Here is a 19019-nt window from a genome sequence, read left to right as displayed (position 1 = left end):
AATTTTAGTTTAAGCTTTTTCAATAGATTATCAATGAGTAACATTAAAAGCTAGTTTTTTGTCCAAACATATACCTAAGTATTTATAAAAGCTAACTCTTTCAATGGTTGTTCCATCTAAAGTTGAAATTACCACATCTGTTACCTTAGAATAAGTACGACTAAAAATCATATAGTTTGTCTTTTTTTTATTTAAAATCAATTTCAGCTGTGACGAAGAATATTGTATTACATTGAATGCATTCTGTAAGTTCAGTAGAACATGATTTAAAGATGGCGTTGAAGTATAAATGGTTGTGTCTTCGGCATACAGATGTATATTAGAGCAATCCACTCCGAAGCCTGAATCACTGATGAAAATAGAAAACAAAGGGGGAGCTAAAACAGATCCTTGAGGAACTCCTTTTTTTTTACTTGATGGAAAGGTGAAGTATAATTTTCTAAACACATACGTTGAGTGTGCTTAAAAAAAACAGTTTTCAAACCATTTTAGAGGAGCTTCACTAAAACCTATAGACCTAAGTTTCTATAACAGTAGATTATGATCGGCAGAATCAAAATCTTTGAAAGGTCAACAAATAACGCTGCACAGAACTTTTTGCTATCTAGAAAGTTTATGATTTCATTCGACTTCTCTCTCCTCACATCTCATCCTTGCATCCTTCTCTCACATCCCAAGTAGGGGGCGCTAAGACGCAAGAAAAGGAAGTGAGGAAAGAAAACGAGGATTCATAAATAACTAATGAGAAGCACCCATTGAATGGGACATTTGAGTTTTCACTTCCCATTTCCGGCCTCAGTCGAACATAGCACGAGCCTCGCCCCACCAAAGAATACATGAATTCTGGGCGTGCTTTAGGACCTTCCCGGTGACGCTTCTTCAGTTGGTAAGGAGTTGTAGACTTCGCAGAAAGTGGTTTCCTTTGAGGTCCGTGTACTGACCTCCCACTGAGTACACGCGGCTTTCAGCATCTATTTCTTATTCTTCTTCCGAGTAGTCTTTCGAGGAAAGAAAAAAACAAACACTTTGAGCACAGAGTCTCCAGAATATACGGTTTTAGCAAGGTAAGAGCTAAATCAATCCGTTAAATTATTTATCGGTTTTATTCAGTACCAGTCGTTGTAGTCTTTGTGTTCTTAAAAGGTTTTTTTTTTTTTTTTTGCTGGACGGAAGTCGCGCGCTGCCTTTATCCATCTGTTCACGTAGCTCGCGCGCTGCCTTTATTCATCTGTTCATGTAGCTCTCGCGCATAGTCGGTGACCATTTTAGGAGCTGATGCAACACGCGCCGCGTCATTATCTGATCTGCTATAGTTACACGCCCTAATACACGTCGATTCATTTAAAAGGATGTTTAACCATATGGTTGAGTAAATTAATGCTACGTCTTTATGGAATAATAGCGTGCACTTTTCGCATATAAGAGTCGTTTTGTTTTCTCAGTGTGCATTTATATACTGGAGACTATGTGCACCATGGAGACCATGCTTAGGTGAGATAATAGATAGCAAGCTGAGTAATCATTTACAGTAGACTATGCAGGAATACGTTCAAAGTGGAAAATACATCGAAAATAAAATAACCACGTTTGTGAAATCCAAAAGTAGTGTTATTTCTCCCTGGCGCACGTGGGCTGAATGTGTGTTAATGCTAATGGAGAAACTGACTTACAAGGTGTGTAGAAATGGCGCGCGCTCAGCGAGGTGAATTTGCGAAACTTAAATTAAAAGTATCTACCAGCCTAAATAATTGGAATACTAGATATTACATTAAAAGGCCACGTAGGCCTCATGCTAAGAACAGCGGCAACAAAGGGTGAAATATATAAGTTAGCTAGGTTTAAGTGGCCCTTAAATGTTTTTTGTAGTTTTTTTTTTCTTTCTTCAAAACTGGTGTGTCAGTATCAATCAAAAACTACTGCTATGTTTTTGGTTGTGTGTGTTGTTGTTGTTTTTTTGTTTTTTTGTTTTGTTTTTGTTTGTTTGTTGTTGTTGTTTTTGGGGGGGGGGGTGCCAGTCCATTAGTGATTTGGACACCAATACGATTGTATATCTAGAAGAAAAATGCACAAAAATATTTTTGGAGATGTTCTAACTTTAATTTGACCGTTTGTTACTTTTGGAAAACGTTCTGTACTAGTCTTGTTTAAGCAATTAAATGCTCTCTAGAATTCACATGTCCCGCCCCCAGGTCTTGCTCTACAGTAGCAGCTTGTTAGCAACAAGTATATTTTGATAATGCATTTTTGTGTGCATCTTTTCTCCCACTATTCCTCTTGCCATCCATCCCTTAGTTGGGGAAAAAATTATGGTTGGAGTTTATCCATTTTGTGTAAACCAGTCAAGCATTTCAGCACAAAAAAAGGAAAAGCACTCACATACAGAACCATAGCTCTCAAGCCATTTCACATCTAAACAGTTATCGCTTCTGTTGGGACACCAGTCTTGCACATTTCTGTCAGTAGCTGAATTTCCTATCTTGACCTTCTTATCTTGTGACAGTTTATTACCAGTATGTTGGAATTAACCAAGATTCTTTAGAGCCTTAAAGAGTACAGTGTGGTACAAGGGCAGTGATTTGTAACCTAATGTTGGTTTTCACGTCTGGGCTGATGTAATAGCATAATAATGCTTCTTCTGTGTGTCTTCTGTACTTTTATATTTATCATTTCCGCTTGGGTGAATAGAATCTTTCTTCTCATTAAGTCTGTGTAAAAACAGATGTACTAATGTTGGTCCTGCCCACAATAATTATGTTTGAGAAACCTGGCTAAAGTAAGACCTCTACTAACTCTACATGATGCTGAGAAACTCAAACATGCTTATAACCTCTAAATTGAACTATTTTTCTTCTTCTTTATGTGTACCCTGTTCTGGCAACACCTGCTTTGCCACTCTGCTGTGCTTGAAATGTTACAGGGTAGCTGAACACATTTAGAGGAACTGCCATCTTCTCTATACATGACCTCACAGGCACTTGTGATTGTTTAGTATCACCAAGGGAGAGAGCATTGCCATCCTTCCAACCCAGAGAGCACAGTTAGACTTTTTTATGCATGTATGTATTTATTTATTTTATTTATTTTAATAAATATTCTCTTATGCCACTTTTCTACTGCAGAAACTTTCCCCAGAAACTAGGGACCTTTGGAGGTATTCGGTGTGTTTCTACCACAGGGAACAGGGTCTAAATTAAGTTCTGGGTAAAATATTTAGCCCTTGCAAAGTCCCTACTTGAGAGGTGGTACTTTTTCAAAGTTCAGGAACTTTGCGGGGTGGGACTTGGGAGCTGAACATGCTGATTGTTTGAGTGCATGCAGCATTTAAAAAAAAATCATTCATATATATATATATATATATATATATATATATATATATATATATGTATATGTATATATGTATGTATGTGTGTATGTATATATATATATATATGTGTGTGTGTATATGTTCTTATTTTTCTAATCCAATAAATTTTTTAGACTTTTTTCTATTCTATTCCTATTACTGTGTATTTTCTTATCTGTTGTGTGTAATTGAGCTGCTGTAACAAGGGAATTAAGAAAGGTGCTAGGTAGAATGGTAAGTCATGCTGTGAATGTGCTCTTTCCATAACAGCACACTAAAACACGGACAATGAATAACTAAAGCATCAAGAATTCACAATGTTGTATTACAATGGCTGAATATTCTTAATAATTTAAACTTTGTTGCTCTTTGAAAGGGTGTACTTGCATTATAATATTATCATTATATCAATAGCATAAAATGGTCTTGAAATGGAAATCATTTATAGCAATTATTTCTGCGACAATATATTGTCCAATAAAAGTATTTGTCGTGACGGGCCTACCTCAGTTTAGCCAATCTCTATAATGGGAGACCCCCCATTATGTTTTGCTTTGACTCTAATGTCTTGCTAAATGGTTTAGCTCCATGTGTATTTCTAGACTTCTGAAGCAGTATAGTCCATCCCAAACACTTTGCTCAGCTGAGGCAGACCTACTGTTAAGACCCAAGAAAACTCACTGATCAGCCAGTGAAAGATTTCTTTTTTGATATGTCAGCCCTGAACTCTGGAGTAGTATTTCAGAGAATATTTGAAGTGCAAGCCATATAGGTGTCTTTTAAGCACATCGGAGTATTTAACGCTTCAGTTAATGATCAGGATTAATAGGGTATTGCGAGTCTGCGGTATTGCACAATTTTGTGAACCGTTCAGGATACCATATATACAGGAACAGTAGACTGTAGGTAATAATACGTGTCTTGCATTTTTTATTATACATATTTAAGCATGCAGTGTTGACTGTTGACTGATTTACGTAAGTTTACATACATGGAGCATGTTTTCCAATTGTGATTGTGTATCACTGTCTTGTATACATGTGTGGACTGGCCCAAGCATGTGTTGCTTGGCATTACTTTAGCAAATTTGGGTTTGTGGAACATAAAAATTGTGATCGGAAGCAACTGTTAGAAGAAAAATCAAAAATATTCTAGCAGACAAGGCTTTTCACCTAGTCAGTCGTTCTTTTAAAAACAAATGCTTCCTGAGTGAAAGTGCCTGTGACATTCATATCCACTCTATCGTACATAAATGTTTGTTTTACAGGTTGTGTGACCATGGTGTCAACTTGTCATGACATTTTGCCCTGTACCCTTCAGTATTCAATATTAGACACGTGACTGTTTCTCAGGATTGTTTTGAATCCTAGCAGCATGGTAATTTTAGCCCATGTTAATCATGACCATGATGAGTAATGCCAGTGTCAATTCTGCCGTCTTGCTTTGCATAAACCAAACGTCCGCTTCAGTTTCCAAGACTTGATTTTATACAGTAGCTATAAATCCTTAATAAATAATCAGGGTGTGGCTAGTGACCATGGGTTCTATTAATTGCAATATTTCTAAAAGTTCCTGGCAGCTCTGCCCTTCTCTGAGAAGGACAAATGATTAAGCGTTCCTGCTTATTTTGGACAGATTTGAAAAAGAATTGTGTGTGTTCTTCTGAGAGAATACAATCTCTCAGTCCTGTTAATCAGATAAGAGCTCTGTTGGAAGTTTCTGTCAGGTGTTATTTAGCAATTTTACACTTCACCACATGTCTAGTGATCACAGACATGTAATATAAATATCAAGCTGGTGTCCTCTCCATGTGACTGGCATTCCTGACTTGTCTCTTGTTCCTGTTGAGCCTCTGTGCTGTGATTGGTAGACATTAGGGTTGGGTCCCAACCCTGCCCATTAAAAAAAAAAATTATCTGCTTTTGACAGAGGCACGATGCATGCATAAAAGTGATTAACAGAAGGCCGGAATAGCACAAGCTGTTCTTGTCATGCTTAAAACGTAAAGGACAATACCAATCTTTGTATTGTGTTTTGTGCAACTACCTGTTCTATAACAACACCTGGTTTTTCATAGTGATTTCCATTGACGTCTGAATAGGCCCCTAATGGATGGCCGTTAAAGAGGACATTCACGTGATACAGTAATGACCTCACCCATCCTTCTTCCTGAATGTTTCCTCCTTCCTGAAAAAGACTTTGTATATGTGGCTAGTCTTTTTATATATGGTTGGAAAATACAGTTGAATGTGAACTGGATACTTGTTAGATAACATAATAGAATGAATGAGAAAATATTACTGTAAAAGGTGTGACGGGTTCATGTGAACTCTTGTCCAAAGAGCAAACGATCCTAGGTCTGAATACATTCCTTTCTGCGTGCTAATCTCATTTTTCTGATTCAGCTAGAAAGGGTGAATTATTATTTATATATATATATATATATATATATATATATATATATATATATATATTATTCCATTGCTTACTTCCAATGCAGGCATCATAGCAGTTATAATAAGAAGATTAACATGTTATTAGTCTTGCATTTGTAAATGGATCGTAACACATGGTTGGAAACAAGTTGTGCATATTTGCATATTTTCATCATTCACTCTCAACACTTTACACATTTAAACATTTATTTATGTAAACCTGGTTACTTCTGGCATTGTCTTTTGTTTACACTAGACATACCAGCATTTCAATATCCAAAAATGATCACATGGCTAAGAATGGAAAATTGCAAAAACAAATTATCACTAGCAGAGCCAGGCAATATTTAAAAATAATAGTGTTAAAAAATACATTGGAAACAATTGAACAATTATGGAAAATAATTTTTTATATATATATAAATAAACTCTTTTAAGGGTTGTTTTTTTCCCTAAAGATTTTTTTTTTTCAAAAAATGATGAAAAATTTGATTGTGAATGAGGAAACAGAAGCAGTTGTCAGTGAGCAGAAAATCATTTTCAGTTTTAATTCAACAACTACATTCAAGTGAAGGTGTCTGGTATTAATTTTCAGAAATAGTTGATGAATTAATTTTATATATATATATATATATATATATATATATATATATATATATATATATATATATAAAAATTCAGATTAGCCCCAAGTTCATTCTAAACCGTATACATGATCTCTCTACAGCATATAAAGTCCTGGTGGCATTTGATGTAGTCCTTTAATCTCTTGTAATAGTGGCATGTGATGTCAAGAGGCAGTCACAGACATTGCTGAGAGTGTATTAAAAAATGGACAAGGGGGCATTGGCACGGTCAGCTGCTGGAGTCACCTGGCCATGTGACCCCACTTTGTTCTATTTCTGGACCTGATTGGGTTGGTGCTCATAAAGGCATCTGAGTTGTGTTTGGATCACTGAGCAGCACAAAGTCGAAACACCTCTCCTTGCGTATAATGGGCTGTATACATTTATTAGCTTGGTGATTTACTCATTTGCGATTGTCACCGTTTATGTGGGGAAGCTGTTGCAGTTGACAACAAAACGACAGTTTCTTTAGTGTATTTTGGGTTTCTCAGTGGGCGTTGGTAAGTCAAAGTTTCTGTTCCTTTTTAAAGGCAGTGCTTTTTTTTGTTTGTTTAGTTTTATTGTTAATTATTAGAGGTCCAGTATTTGTTCCAAGTATGCTTTCAAGAAATGAAGTGACCTACCCTTCATTTCCTTTTTGAATTGTGAAAAGTATTGAAAGAGCTAGCATTTCTAAGCGTTAGTGCTTTGTTCAAATGTTTGGTGTAAATGTCAGCCACTTGTCAAAGCAAGCTCGATCCTGTTTCAACACACTACATGAGCATGATGCGTGAAAGAGCCACCATGTAATTTAAGAATTTGGCATATTTTCAAAGAGTTTCAATTGAATTTGCTTGATCAGGTTGGAAACCTGTATATGTAGACTCATATACTAGGACTTGTTAAATAAGCTCTGAGATCTAAGATCAGCATTTATGTGCTACATATTACAGCCCATCCACTAATGTTAATCCTTTGGCCTCTTATTATTATTATTAATATTATTATTATTATTATTATTATTATTATTAGATAGCTAACCATGCTGTCAACTGGATAGCATCCTTGGATCTTCCTTATCAAACTTGTCAACACATTAGAAGTAGAGAGATATTCTGGCTGATCGTGGATGTTTTAATTGATGTGTAAATGCTCAGCAGAATCTTCATATCTTTCAGCAGACTTTCAGGGAATGGTTTGGCCCAGTGACATGCAAAATGTTGTTTTTCTGACCTGTTATCTTGGAAATTGGATTTTTTTCTTTTGGCCTCAAGATAAGGACACAAAACAGTCCTCTCTTGACATGTATTATATTGAATGGCATTACAAATGTTAGATATTTAAGAATGACCCAAACTAACAATTCTAACGTAATAACAACTTGGTGATTCTTAAGCGCACAGGTTATCACATGTTTAGATAAAGTTTCTTCAGTATTGTCATTTTATCTCAGTGTCTGTCTGCTTTGTTTGTTTTTGTTTTTCAGGTTATAGACCCTGCATTGGAGAACTGTGTGCTGTGAATGCTTGTGTGTTTGTGTGTAAAGCTTCGTCATGGTTCTGACTATGCTGCAAGGCTTTGGGAAAAAGCTGCTGCGTGTGAAAGCGGTTGATTGCAGCACTGAGGAATCACGCCTGTCACGATGTCTCAACACGTTTGACTTGGTGGCGTTGGGCGTGGGCAGTACACTCGGTGCTGGCGTGTATGTACTGGCAGGTGCCGTAGCACGGGAAAATGCTGGTCCTGCCATTGTGCTCTCATTCCTGATCGCTGCTCTGGCCTCAGTCATGGCGGGACTGTGTTATGCCGAGTTTGGAGCACGGGTGCCCAGGACAGGCTCTGCGTATCTGTACAGCTACGTGACAGTGGGAGAGTTGTGGGCCTTCATTACCGGCTGGAACCTCATCCTGTCATATGTCATAGGTGAGCTAATTGTGATCCTGTAAGAGGAATGCAAGTCTCTTTAATAGGGCTTGTTTGTGAAACATGGTTATGCCGATGTTCTAAAAACCAAGGGTAGCATGGACAAAGCTATCTCTCAGAGTCACATACGCTGTCAGGCTGAGGTTAAAAAAAATAACAAAAGCACGATTAGTGGAAATAGAAAGTAACCGTTAGAAACGAGAACTTTACAAACTCAAGTAACACTGGCACAAAACATGCAAAAATGGTGAGACTGGGAATCAAGAGTGAGGCAGAAAGCAAAAATGTAAGTTATTTATTATAGGTGGAAAAATATGTCCTGTATAATATAAGCAGTATGAAATGTAAGTGTGAAAAGATGGATCTCAACATCATCATATAGTCACTGTTGGAAAGAGGTCAGATATGCAGAAGATGCTGGAAAAGCAGGATTGTGCAGGACCTGGAGGATTTCTGGGCAGTTTAACTGCTCAGGACAAACAAGGGACTCATAAACAACTATCACAAAACATAAACATATTTGTTGATCATCCAGGTAATGACACACAGTATTAAGAATCAAGTGTATGTAAACTTTTGAACTGGTTCATTTGTGTAAATTCAGTTATCATTGTCTCTCGTGGACTATATGTAAACATCTATTATGTGAAGTAGCTTATTCAGGGCAGAACTAAATAAAAACAAAATGCAATTTTTAAAAACATATTACCATTTTGCAGATCCTGCAAGGCATATGTAAACTTGTGACCTCAACTGTAATAGAATCTGTGTAATCTTGTATAATATTGACTGTATAATAATAATGCCATTCCACTGGAATAAAAGAACAGTTCCATTAAATTTCAAGAAAACTATTAACCAAAGTACAATTGTAAACAATATTATTTTTTATCTTGATTACATCAGAGTTAAAACAAACAAGTAAAATGTGCAAAAAGAAAAAAGCAATATAGGAATATAAAAATATAGTAAAAGTAAATATATATATATATATATATATATATATATATATTACACATACTTTTCCAAGTAATTTTTTTCTTGAAATGGTATAATATTTACTCACTTTCAACATTTGAAATGTTTTCTGTGTTCTATTGTGAATAACATGGGTTTATGAGGATTTCAAATCATTGCTTTTTTTATTTTACATTTTACATAGCGTCCCAACTTTTTTGGAATTGGGGTTGTATATTCATATAGCACTTTTAAAGTAGGCGTTGTCACAAATCAGCTTCTCAGAAATCTGGATGTAGGTTTAGATTCCTAATGAGGGAGCTGGAGGAGAGAGTGGAAAGAATAAACTCCCAGAAACGAGAAGAGGAAGTGACCTTGATAGAACTAGAGTCAATAGGGAACCTGTCCTCTTTCCTTCTGAGTGACACTGGATAGTGGGATTATAAACCATTTCAATATATCAGACACTAACTGTTCAGGGCTCAGGAAGTGTCACGCCTCACAGGTCTCTCAAATATGTATTTTGTTTCCTGAGTAGGCTGCTTCATCATTCTGCCAGCAAATAAGTACCATGCTGGAGTTGCTTGGATATTTCTGCATAATTATCTGTTCCATCTCTATCTACACTGTGATACTTGAAATCTGTCATTTTTGGCTCTGTGGCTTCCTGGAAGTCAACATGACTGTTTTTTGTCTTCAAATCTCTCTCTTAGGGACATCCAGTGTAGCTCGAGCCTGGAGTGCCACATTCGATGAGCTCATAGGGAAACAAATCGAATTCTTCTGCAGGCAGCACATGAGAATAAACTCACCTGGGGTTTTAGCCGAGTACCCAGACATATTCGCTGTGCTCATCATCCTCATTCTAACTGGTAAGGCCCTTCTACAAAGGCTTCCAATCAGCTGAACGCTAAATTGCTGCAAAAGGGATAGTTCACACAAAAATGAAAATTCTGTTGTCATCAATTACTCACCCTCAAGTCGTTCCAAACCCATAAGACTTCCGTTCATCTTTGGAACACACACGAAGCGATACAAATGCTTTGTGTGTGCAAAAAAACCTAAAATGAAGTCTTTCTTCACAAATATCTTCACTTGTGCATAGATCTCCAAAGCGCGTTCACAAGAGAACCGCAACGCATGCGTGTTGTGATGAAGCGCAAACATGCAAGTCCTCCTCTATGTCGAAATCTGCAGGCATCTTTGTTACAAAGATAGTGTTACATGACTCAGTTTGTGTACAGCGTCCCTCTTCCTCTGCTCTAAACAGTGCAGCACTTCCGGGTCCGGTTTTATCATGAGAATGAGAGAGCGGACATTTTGGATACGTGGACTGTAAATGGAGGGATGGAAATCTCACAGGTTTCGTTAAAAATGTCTTCATTTGTGTTCCAAAGATGAACGAAAGTATTTTGGGTTTGGATCGACATGAACAGAATTTTCATTTTTGGGTGAACTATCCCTTAAAGTCATAGAAAATGTTTAAAAGCCATGTTTTTATTTTAATGTTGAATACTAAATTGATATTTATCATCTTCCCTCTGGGGATCCAGGGCAGTATGCGCATGTAAAATATAAATATTTAACTGAACATTAACATGTTACATACGTACCTGTTCATGGATAACATAATTAGAATTAGGGTTGTCAAAAGTACCAGTACTTCGGTACCAAGTTTGTACAAAAAAGAAAAAAGTTGACTTTACCAAATTTTCATAAGTACCTTTAGTACCTGACGCGCTGCCTGACAGGTGGTCAGTCGGGAACTTTTCATGGGTGCACCATGCAACAAGAAGACTTTGGAGCCAAAGCAGCAGCAGCTCCGCCAGTCACCATGGCTGCGTCCGAAACCGCATTCTTACCTACTGTATAGAAGACTAGATACATGTAATTCTGTTATGAAACGGGACTGGAGGCAGATGCAGGTGCAGGTCAAAGTCTTTATTAATTAGCAGATAAACAAACACAGGGAGCACGGTCTCTACTGACTATACAAACTCTGGACATCTGGCTACGACTGCTAGCATGCTACACGTTAGCACATACTGCCATACTTCCTCGACATGATAAATGTAAACCAAATAATACTGCGCGAAGTGCGCAGTCACCGAAGGGGTTTAAATAGTCAACATAATCAAACCAAAACATGGACACCTGGGGCAAATCAGAGACATGATCAGACTTAAATCAATGTCCAAGCAGAAAGCAAACGAAAATAAAAGAGTCACGTGACCAGTCAGAAGCCGTGCCGCAGTGCCCTCTGCTGGCCATGGCATAACAGAACCCCCCTCCAAAGGGTGCTCCTCCTGGAGCACCAGGAACCCCCCTCCAACGGGGGTCCCGGGCCCCTGTGCGAACTATCTCTCGCTGCCACGGAAAGCGAGGCAGCCTCCGCCGGGCAGCAGAGGGGTGGAGCAGCACCCCCACCGGGGTTGAAAGTCGGAGCACCGCCCCCGGCGGCACTGAAACGCTGGGCACCGGCTCTGGGACGCAGGGTGCCGCCCCCAGCAGCTCTGGAACGCTGAGCGCCGGCTTTGGAATGCAGGGTGCCGCCCCCGGTGGCTCTGGAACGCTCGGCGCCGGCTCTGGAACACAGACTTAAATAAATATCCAAGCAGAAAGCAAACGAAAACAAAAGAGTCACGTGACCAGTCAGAAGCCGTGCCGCAGTGCCCTCTGCTGGCCGTGACGTGACAATTTCTCTTGGATGCTCGTTTTCCACATTCGGTGCTGTTACCGCTAAGTGTGTAAAAGCCACGTCTCTAAAATTTATGTGCAGGTAGATTAATCTTCCTTTCAGGAAGAGTGGCTGCTTAAACAAAGTATTTATTCGAGCAGTTGAAGTTTAAAATGATGGTAGCGGTTGCATTATGAATGTTGTAGCATAGTTAATTGGAGTGTATTATTGCAAGAAAACATTCTGGTTTTTGCCTGCTTAATGGTTAGCATACACACGTTTAATGCTAATACAGTCAGGAGGCTTTATTAACCATTTAATGCTTTAACTTTTATGGGGTAAAATAAATGGGAGGACATCATGGAGTTTACTAATTTTACACTAGAGGCTTTTTGATGATCGATATATCTGAAATTTATCTGTTAGAAAATAATATGTGTGGCTAGCACTGTTTATGTCTTTAATATCAGTCAGTCAGAAACACATTTCTACTCTAGTCTGGATAACTCTAGTATCTTCAATAATGAAATATTTGAAGTATACAGAATGGCACTTTTAAAAATACGTTTTATATTGATATTTAACTTTGTTAATAAAATAGTGTGTTGTTCAATTAGCATGTTTTTGTCTTTTGCTTTTGTACCGAAATTGGTACAGAGTACTGTGGAATTTTAATGGTATTGGTACCGACTACTGAAACAGAATAATAAGACAACAGAGAAATAAGAGCGTAATCATATGTTTTTGTGTATACATTTCTGTAAAGCAAATATCCTTTAAGGGAAAAAAAAAACACAGACACATTTCATCTTTGTCCCATATGTCATATCACAGCAAACCAGTGACTACATTTCCCAAAGAGACTGTTTACAAACAATGACTTTGCGAAGTATTATGCTCATATACCATAGCTTCTGTCGTGTACTAAGCTTTTATTCATAGCTTTATGTTTCATGGTTTTGATCTGGTTCTTGTCCTCGTTTTTTGAGTCTTGTCTTTGTCTAGTTTATCCTGTTTGCTGATCGCCTGACCATTTGGCTATTTTGACCACGCTATTGTTTCATGATTTGGATTTGTCTGCCTATATCTCCTTTTAATAAAACTCTTATCTGCATTTGCATCCGTCTTCATTCTCCATTACGTGACACCATACACATACTGTATCACTAATGCTAATATGCTCTTGCACGTAGTGTAAATAGTATCTTATCTCTTCCCTTGGTGCAAGTAGATCCTACCTTTTTTTATGCCTTGCAGACCTCCATGAAGTGCTGTATTGTTTTCAGGGTTGCTGGTGTTTGGAGTGAAGGAGTCTGCTATGGTGAATAAAGTGTTCACGTGTGTCAATGTGCTGGTGTTGCTGTTTGTCGTGATCGCGGGTCTGATCAAAGGATCCCCCAAAAATTGGAACTTGAATCCAGAAGAGATCCTTAACAGAAGCTTGAGTGGAAAGTGAGTTTCAACCTAGTCGTGTATAAAATAATTTTGTTTGAAACTTAGGTTAATATACTTTGTTTTGTTTTTTTTGTAAATCTTTTTAGTGAGACAGAGCTATTGCCTTCACCTGACAGTCTGGGCAAGGGAGGGTTTATGCCATTTGGCATCAGCGGAGTTCTCTCAGGCGCTGCTACCTGCTTTTACGCTTTTGTTGGATTTGACTGCATCGCTACCACAGGTGAGAGACAGAATATCACATACGGGAAACATAGTCAACTGTATTACACTTGTTCTATACACTCATCAGCAGCCTGGCTTTGATTCTCTTTCCAGTCTGTCTTATGCTGTAATATAAACATTAGAGCTGTAAAGAAGTACGACCGAATTGTTATTCAAATGCGCTTTAGTCTCGCCAAACCTCAGAGTACAGAGCTATAAAAGGCTTCAGAACTAGGTTTGCTGTGTGTGTTTATGGAACCTGCTGCTCTCGTTCTGTAGGAGAGGAGGTGAAGAACCCACAGAGGGCCATTCCTATCGGCATTGTGGCCTCGCTGCTCATCTGCTTCGTGGCCTATTTCGGTGTGTCTGCTGCTCTTACCGTGATGATGCCCTATTACATGTTGGATAAAAACAGTCCGCTGCCTGTGGCCTTTAAATACGTGGGCTGGGATGGAGCTACGTACGCAGTGGCAGTCGGATCACTGTGTGCCCTCTCCACCAGGTAAACACACCCTACACTTGAGCTTTAATGTTTAATGAATATAGTTGTATAGGCAAGAAGCTTCTCGGTAGTGAACACTTATGGGTCACTGATGAGGAAATGTACATTTCATATGGCTTGTGCTCTAAAGATTTTCACGGAAATTAATGTTTTCTTAATGATTATTTGAAATAGTACTATATTTAAATGGCATCTGTTAGATGGTGTTTCCATGAAGCCTTACCTCATGTTGATTTTAAGTTAAGATTTGCTTATTGATTGGACTCTTTCTTTCCCCATTGCTATGTACAAAATTATAGGAAGTAAAAAGATGTCAAAACAGGTCATGGTTAAATGATCAACAAAATAATTGGTTCTCCACAAGCCAGAGGTGTGTACAGGACTGCTTAATTCTTTCCCAGTACCTCTGGCCTGCTCCTTTAAATTAGTTTTTTTTCTTTGTACTGGCTCACAATATTTTTTTTTAAAAATCCCTTTTTTTTTTTTAAGTTTTGTCTCACAGGATTACAGTCTCAATGCACATCTTTATCACAAGCTAACGTCTTTCACCTGTGCTAAACAAACCCTCACACAAACCTGATAATGTGAATAACAATGAATTGTTAGTGGGAAACAGTGAGCATGTTGTTATTTACACAACGCAATATGTTCTCCACAGTGCTTTCTTTATTATTAATAATATTTTCATTGTGTATTCATGGTATGCATTTACTTACTTGCATGTCTCTCTCGCTCTCTCTCTCTCTCTCTCTCTCTCTCTCTCTCTCTCTCTCTCTCCTTCCACTAGTCTACTAGGCTCCATGTTTCCAATGCCCAGAGTTATATGGGCCATGGCTGAGGACGGGCTGCTCTTTAAGTTCTTGGCAAAGATCAACGACAAATCCAAAACCCCTATAATAGCCACTCTAACCTCGGGTGTTGTGGCAGGTGAGAAGACTAAATTATAACCACTAATAGACTGGTTTACTTCATGGGTCTTTCTGGAATTCTCTTCCAGCATGCACTTTCTTCCACACTTTCCCACTAAACAGTTGCACAAGAATCAGACCTTTCCAATAGTAACTTTAGATCTTTTCCTCTGGACTAAACACTACAATTTTACCAGTTCTGCAAATGGCAGCATTGCCTTTGTGAATGAAGTCAAATTAGTTAATATTGGCCACAGATCCAACCGCTAGAAAGAGACCACTCATTTTGGCACAGGCTTCAGTTTGTATTTCCAATCCTCCCCATTCTCTCCCTTCTTTACTCATTCCATCCGTTCTGTGCCTCAGTTTGCTGGGCTTCATGTTTCCCCTGCCACGCATAATCTTTTCCATGGCGCACAACGGCCTGCTCTTCTCCTTCCTGTCTCGCCTCAGTGAACTGAAGACGCCCGTTGTCTCCACCACGGTGGCAGGGCTCTTGTCCGGTAAGCTCGAAGGAGAAGAGGACCAACCTGAGTGTTTGATTTTATGCAGGGTTTACCTTGATAAAACTTTACTAGTATTTTTATTGCATAATTTCCATACTCGTTACACCATTCAGTGAGCCCTCATGTCATGTGAATGGGAGCATTGTCATCCTGAAAAAGGCCACTCCCGACTGCATAGAAATATTTCATCAAAGCAAAACATAACTTTGTTTTGAGTTGTCGTGCCCTTTCACTTTGAGCGGACAAGTGGACCCAAACCGTTTAAACACAGTGCTAAAGCATAACATTACTGACCTGACTTTGAGCTTTGCTAGTTCATAATCGAGATCATAATGTTAATATTACTGATATAATTGTTTTAATCAGTTTATTGCTGCTATTGCCACATGACCTTTTAATAAAAACGATGAAATATTAAGCATTTTGTCTCCCCTTTGCAGCTGTAATGGCTTTCCTGTTTGACCTAAAGGATTTGGTGGATCTCATGTCCATCGGGACACTGCTGGCGTATACCCTAGTGGCTGCCTGTGTCTTGGTTTTGAGGTATTTCATCAGCTTGAATAGTTTTTGCCTGTGATAGACCACAGACTAGTGTAATAGTGAATTTGAGTTTACAAAAAAATTTTTAAGTCAGAACTATGCACCAAACATTTTTTCCCCCCCACATCTCTTCCTGGCTTGTGTTCAGGTACCAGCCGGAGCAGCCTAGTGTGAATGTGCAGTATCAGATCGCCAGGTCTCAGGATGATGCCGAGCCTGACTCTATAAGTGAGAGCAGTTCAAATTACCTGACTAAAGCTCAAGACGACTGCTCGCTCAGCAACCTGCTTTCCCCTAAAAACACAGAGCCCTCACGGCTGTCTGGCTTTACCGTCAACATCTGCACCAGTGTAATAGGTCAGACAAACTCACGAAACACGGACAAATTCAGAATGTTCAAATGTAAAGCTGCATGTATATAATTTGTGAAAAGTATGGCAGCACAATTCTTTTAAAATTGTGATCATGATTACAGTTAATTAAATATGATTAATGGCAATATTTGGTGAGTTTAGGTAATTGATAACAATAAATTATTTTTGTATTGACTATGGTGCATTGTATCAGAGTCTCCTTAACTGGAAGGCATGTACCTTCAGAGCGCACGAACAGTACATGGACATGCGTTTCTAATGTTTTATTGTCTCTCGTCACTCTCTGCAGGTCTGCTGGTGTGTGTTTTCTGTATTGTAGCAGTACAGGGTGCGTTTCAGGTCTGGTCCCTGGCTATGTTGGGAGTCCTAGCTGTAGTATGTCTCCTCGTCACTCTGTTAATCTGGCGGCAGCCTGAGAGCAAAACCAAGCTATCTTTTAAGGTGAGACGTCATGAAACATACTGCATAAATATGTCGAAATTAACTGGAACATATGTGAACATGTGAGCATGCAAGATAATAATAAAGGCAGCAGATCTATTTAAGATGTTGCTTTATAAGAATGGTAACATGTAAGAAGATGATTAATGTAGTAAGTGTAAGAAAGAGGTGTGTGTTTCCTCTTTCAGGTTCCTCTGCTCCCTTTCCTGCCTGTGCTGAGTATGTTTATTAATGTCTACCTGATGATGCAGCTGGACAGAGGAACCTGGTTGCGTTTTGCCATCTGGATGGCAATCGGTAAGTCTTACCCTTTTAGTAAGACAACAACAAAAAAAGAAAGTCATCGTTACGCGTGTATAAAGTAACATTATAATGCTGTAATTTAGCACTAACGTTACCCAACCACATGATTTAGTTCCAACCACAGAGTTTAATTTCATGCAATACCGATTATAGATGGAAATAAAGTTTGAGGCACTCTGAGAGCCAGGTTTAAAATACCCCTAAACAGCTTCTTGAACCCACTAATATGAAACATTTGGTATAGAACTGTGCCGCCGGAAATTGTAACTGCTTTTAGCTAGAATTGTCTGTTAAAAATTTAGGTTATAAAGTTACATGTTGGAGAAACCTCATTCTGATAATTTGTCTCTTCTGTTTTCAACCCAGGCTTCGTCATCTACTTTGGCTACGGGATCAGGAACAGCACAGGGGCCAGTAATGGCACAGAAGACGACAACCCCTTTGTTACAAAACCTGTATGTAAAATAAATGGACCTCTGACCCCAGAGAAAGAGGCCTTCCTCACCCAGCCTGTTAATGAAGAGGAAGAGGAGAGCAGTGACTCCTAAGGATGCTCTAATGCCATATGGTGTTGTAGAGAAATGAAAAGCAGAGTGTGGCTGTGTGCAGCCTAATACAGACTTTTCATTTTGCGATCACGGATTTAGAGCATTCGTGGAATCAATGCCCTGTTGGTGGTGATCATGAGTTTTACTGTTACCAGTGCTGCTGACTTATCATTTCTAGCCTCGGGTGTGTCATATAGTCTAGAGTTGTTTGTCAGTACTCATGAGTACGGAAATGCCAGGTGCTATTTTTTTATGCCAAATAACTTTGTTTTAAATTATGTTGCCAAATTGTTTGCCTTGCGTAAGACATGTTTTGAATCATGTATATTGATGAACGAGTTGTTTATGAGCAGAGGCTGTGTATTGTATATATTGCTCTGTCCTGGGTGTATCGATGATACAGAAAAGCCAGTCTAGTTATTACACCATCAATATTTATTTATTTTTCCATCAGATTTAAGTATGACTTGCCCATCCTTATATGTGAATGTTGCCTCACTATGCTTTTCCTGAGGGAGAATCGAGATGATTTTATAAATGACTAGCATTAAAAGAGAGAGGCAGTAAAGAAAATGGAAATTGGATAATGAGCATTTTGGTCAAAACTTCGGGTTATAGGGTGGTAATGTTCTGTAATATAGAAGATTAATGATGATTAAGAATTGCAGTGCCTGCATTAGGGTGTTTTTTTTCTTGTAAAGGTCTAATAATGTTTGTGTGTGCATTTTAAATTGTTTGTATCATGAGGTGAACTTTGGTTTAGGGATTTATATATTATTTATGATGCATCTTACATTTTCCATTTGAGCCACTTACTTGTTCTACTGTGTATTCTGGTGATCTCTTTAGGAAAGCATGCACATCAAGCTGTCTCCTAAATGTCTCATTATTACATGAAACTTTGTGTTTGTCATCTTTGTGCTTGTTTTTTTGTGTGTGTGTGTGCGTGTTTTTGTATTGTTTTAGTTTTTTCCCCGAAAACTGAAAGAAAATATCTACACTTTGAGGACAAAAAAGTTTTAATCTAGACACTTGTAAGATTTTTACTTTGTCCCCTTTAACAGTTCTGTGTAGAACACTGGATCAAAGTGTTTCTAATTAAACGTGTTCTCTGGATCTATTTGACATCATGGACCTTTTGAATGTGGGCAAAACAAAGTTTTAGATAGCATAATTATATTTGCAAAATATATAAAATTACCATTTGTTATTATAATAATAATAATTGTTAAAGACAGCTGTACATAAAATGTATATATTGTATTCTCTTTTAATAAATTATTTTCTTCTTTTTAAAAGTC

General features: G+C 38.2%; 1 protein-coding gene and 1 long non-coding RNA gene across 5 annotated transcripts; one reads left to right on the top strand and one right to left on the bottom strand.

The window, feature by feature from the left end:
- Window positions 1-170: 170 nt before the first annotated feature.
- Window positions 171-1491, bottom strand: LOC124629087 (uncharacterized). Its single transcript, XR_006983949.2, has 2 exons — window positions 1114-1491; window positions 171-998 (listed from the first exon to the last, which is right to left on the bottom strand). It is a non-coding gene; the product is annotated as an uncharacterized LOC124629087 (long non-coding RNA).
- slc7a1b (solute carrier family 7 member 1b) lies at window positions 196-19019 on the top strand. 4 transcript variants are annotated; one of them, XM_053687319.1, is made up of 12 exons: window positions 196-886; window positions 7870-8306; window positions 9977-10135; window positions 13227-13392; window positions 13482-13615; window positions 13876-14098; window positions 14886-15025; window positions 15953-16055; window positions 16201-16409; window positions 16716-16867; window positions 17056-17164; window positions 17537-19019. In XM_053687319.1, the coding sequence occupies exons 2-12, from the start codon at window positions 7937-7939 to the stop codon at window positions 17716-17718; spliced, it is 1947 nt and encodes a 648-aa protein (XP_053543294.1). In that variant the 5' UTR covers window positions 196-886; window positions 7870-7936; the 3' UTR covers window positions 17719-19019. The 4 variants fall into 4 exon arrangements, with proteins under 4 accessions (XP_053543294.1, XP_017346737.1, XP_053543292.1 ...); XM_017491248.3 differs by lacking the exon at window positions 196-886 and adding an exon at window positions 927-1064; XM_053687317.1 differs by lacking the exon at window positions 196-886 and adding an exon at window positions 2918-3056.

Source organism: Ictalurus punctatus, chromosome 17, assembly GCF_001660625.3.
Source record: "Ictalurus punctatus breed USDA103 chromosome 17, Coco_2.0, whole genome shotgun sequence".
In the NCBI taxonomy this organism is placed as follows: Eukaryota; Metazoa; Chordata; class Actinopteri; order Siluriformes; family Ictaluridae; genus Ictalurus; species Ictalurus punctatus.
This window is presented reverse-complemented; position numbering and strand designations above follow the sequence as displayed.

Coding starts and splice junctions, on each gene's coding strand:
- slc7a1b (XM_053687319.1), top strand. CDS start 7,937: ATGGTTCTGACTATGCTGCAAGGCTTTGGGAAAAAGCTGCTGCGTGTG. Junction 10,136..13,226: donor CATCATCCTCATTCTAACTG/GTAAGGCCCTTC, acceptor TATTGTTTTCAG/GGTTGCTGGTGTTTGGAGTG. Junction 16,868..17,055: donor AAACCAAGCTATCTTTTAAG/GTGAGACGTCAT, acceptor TTCCTCTTTCAG/GTTCCTCTGCTCCCTTTCCT.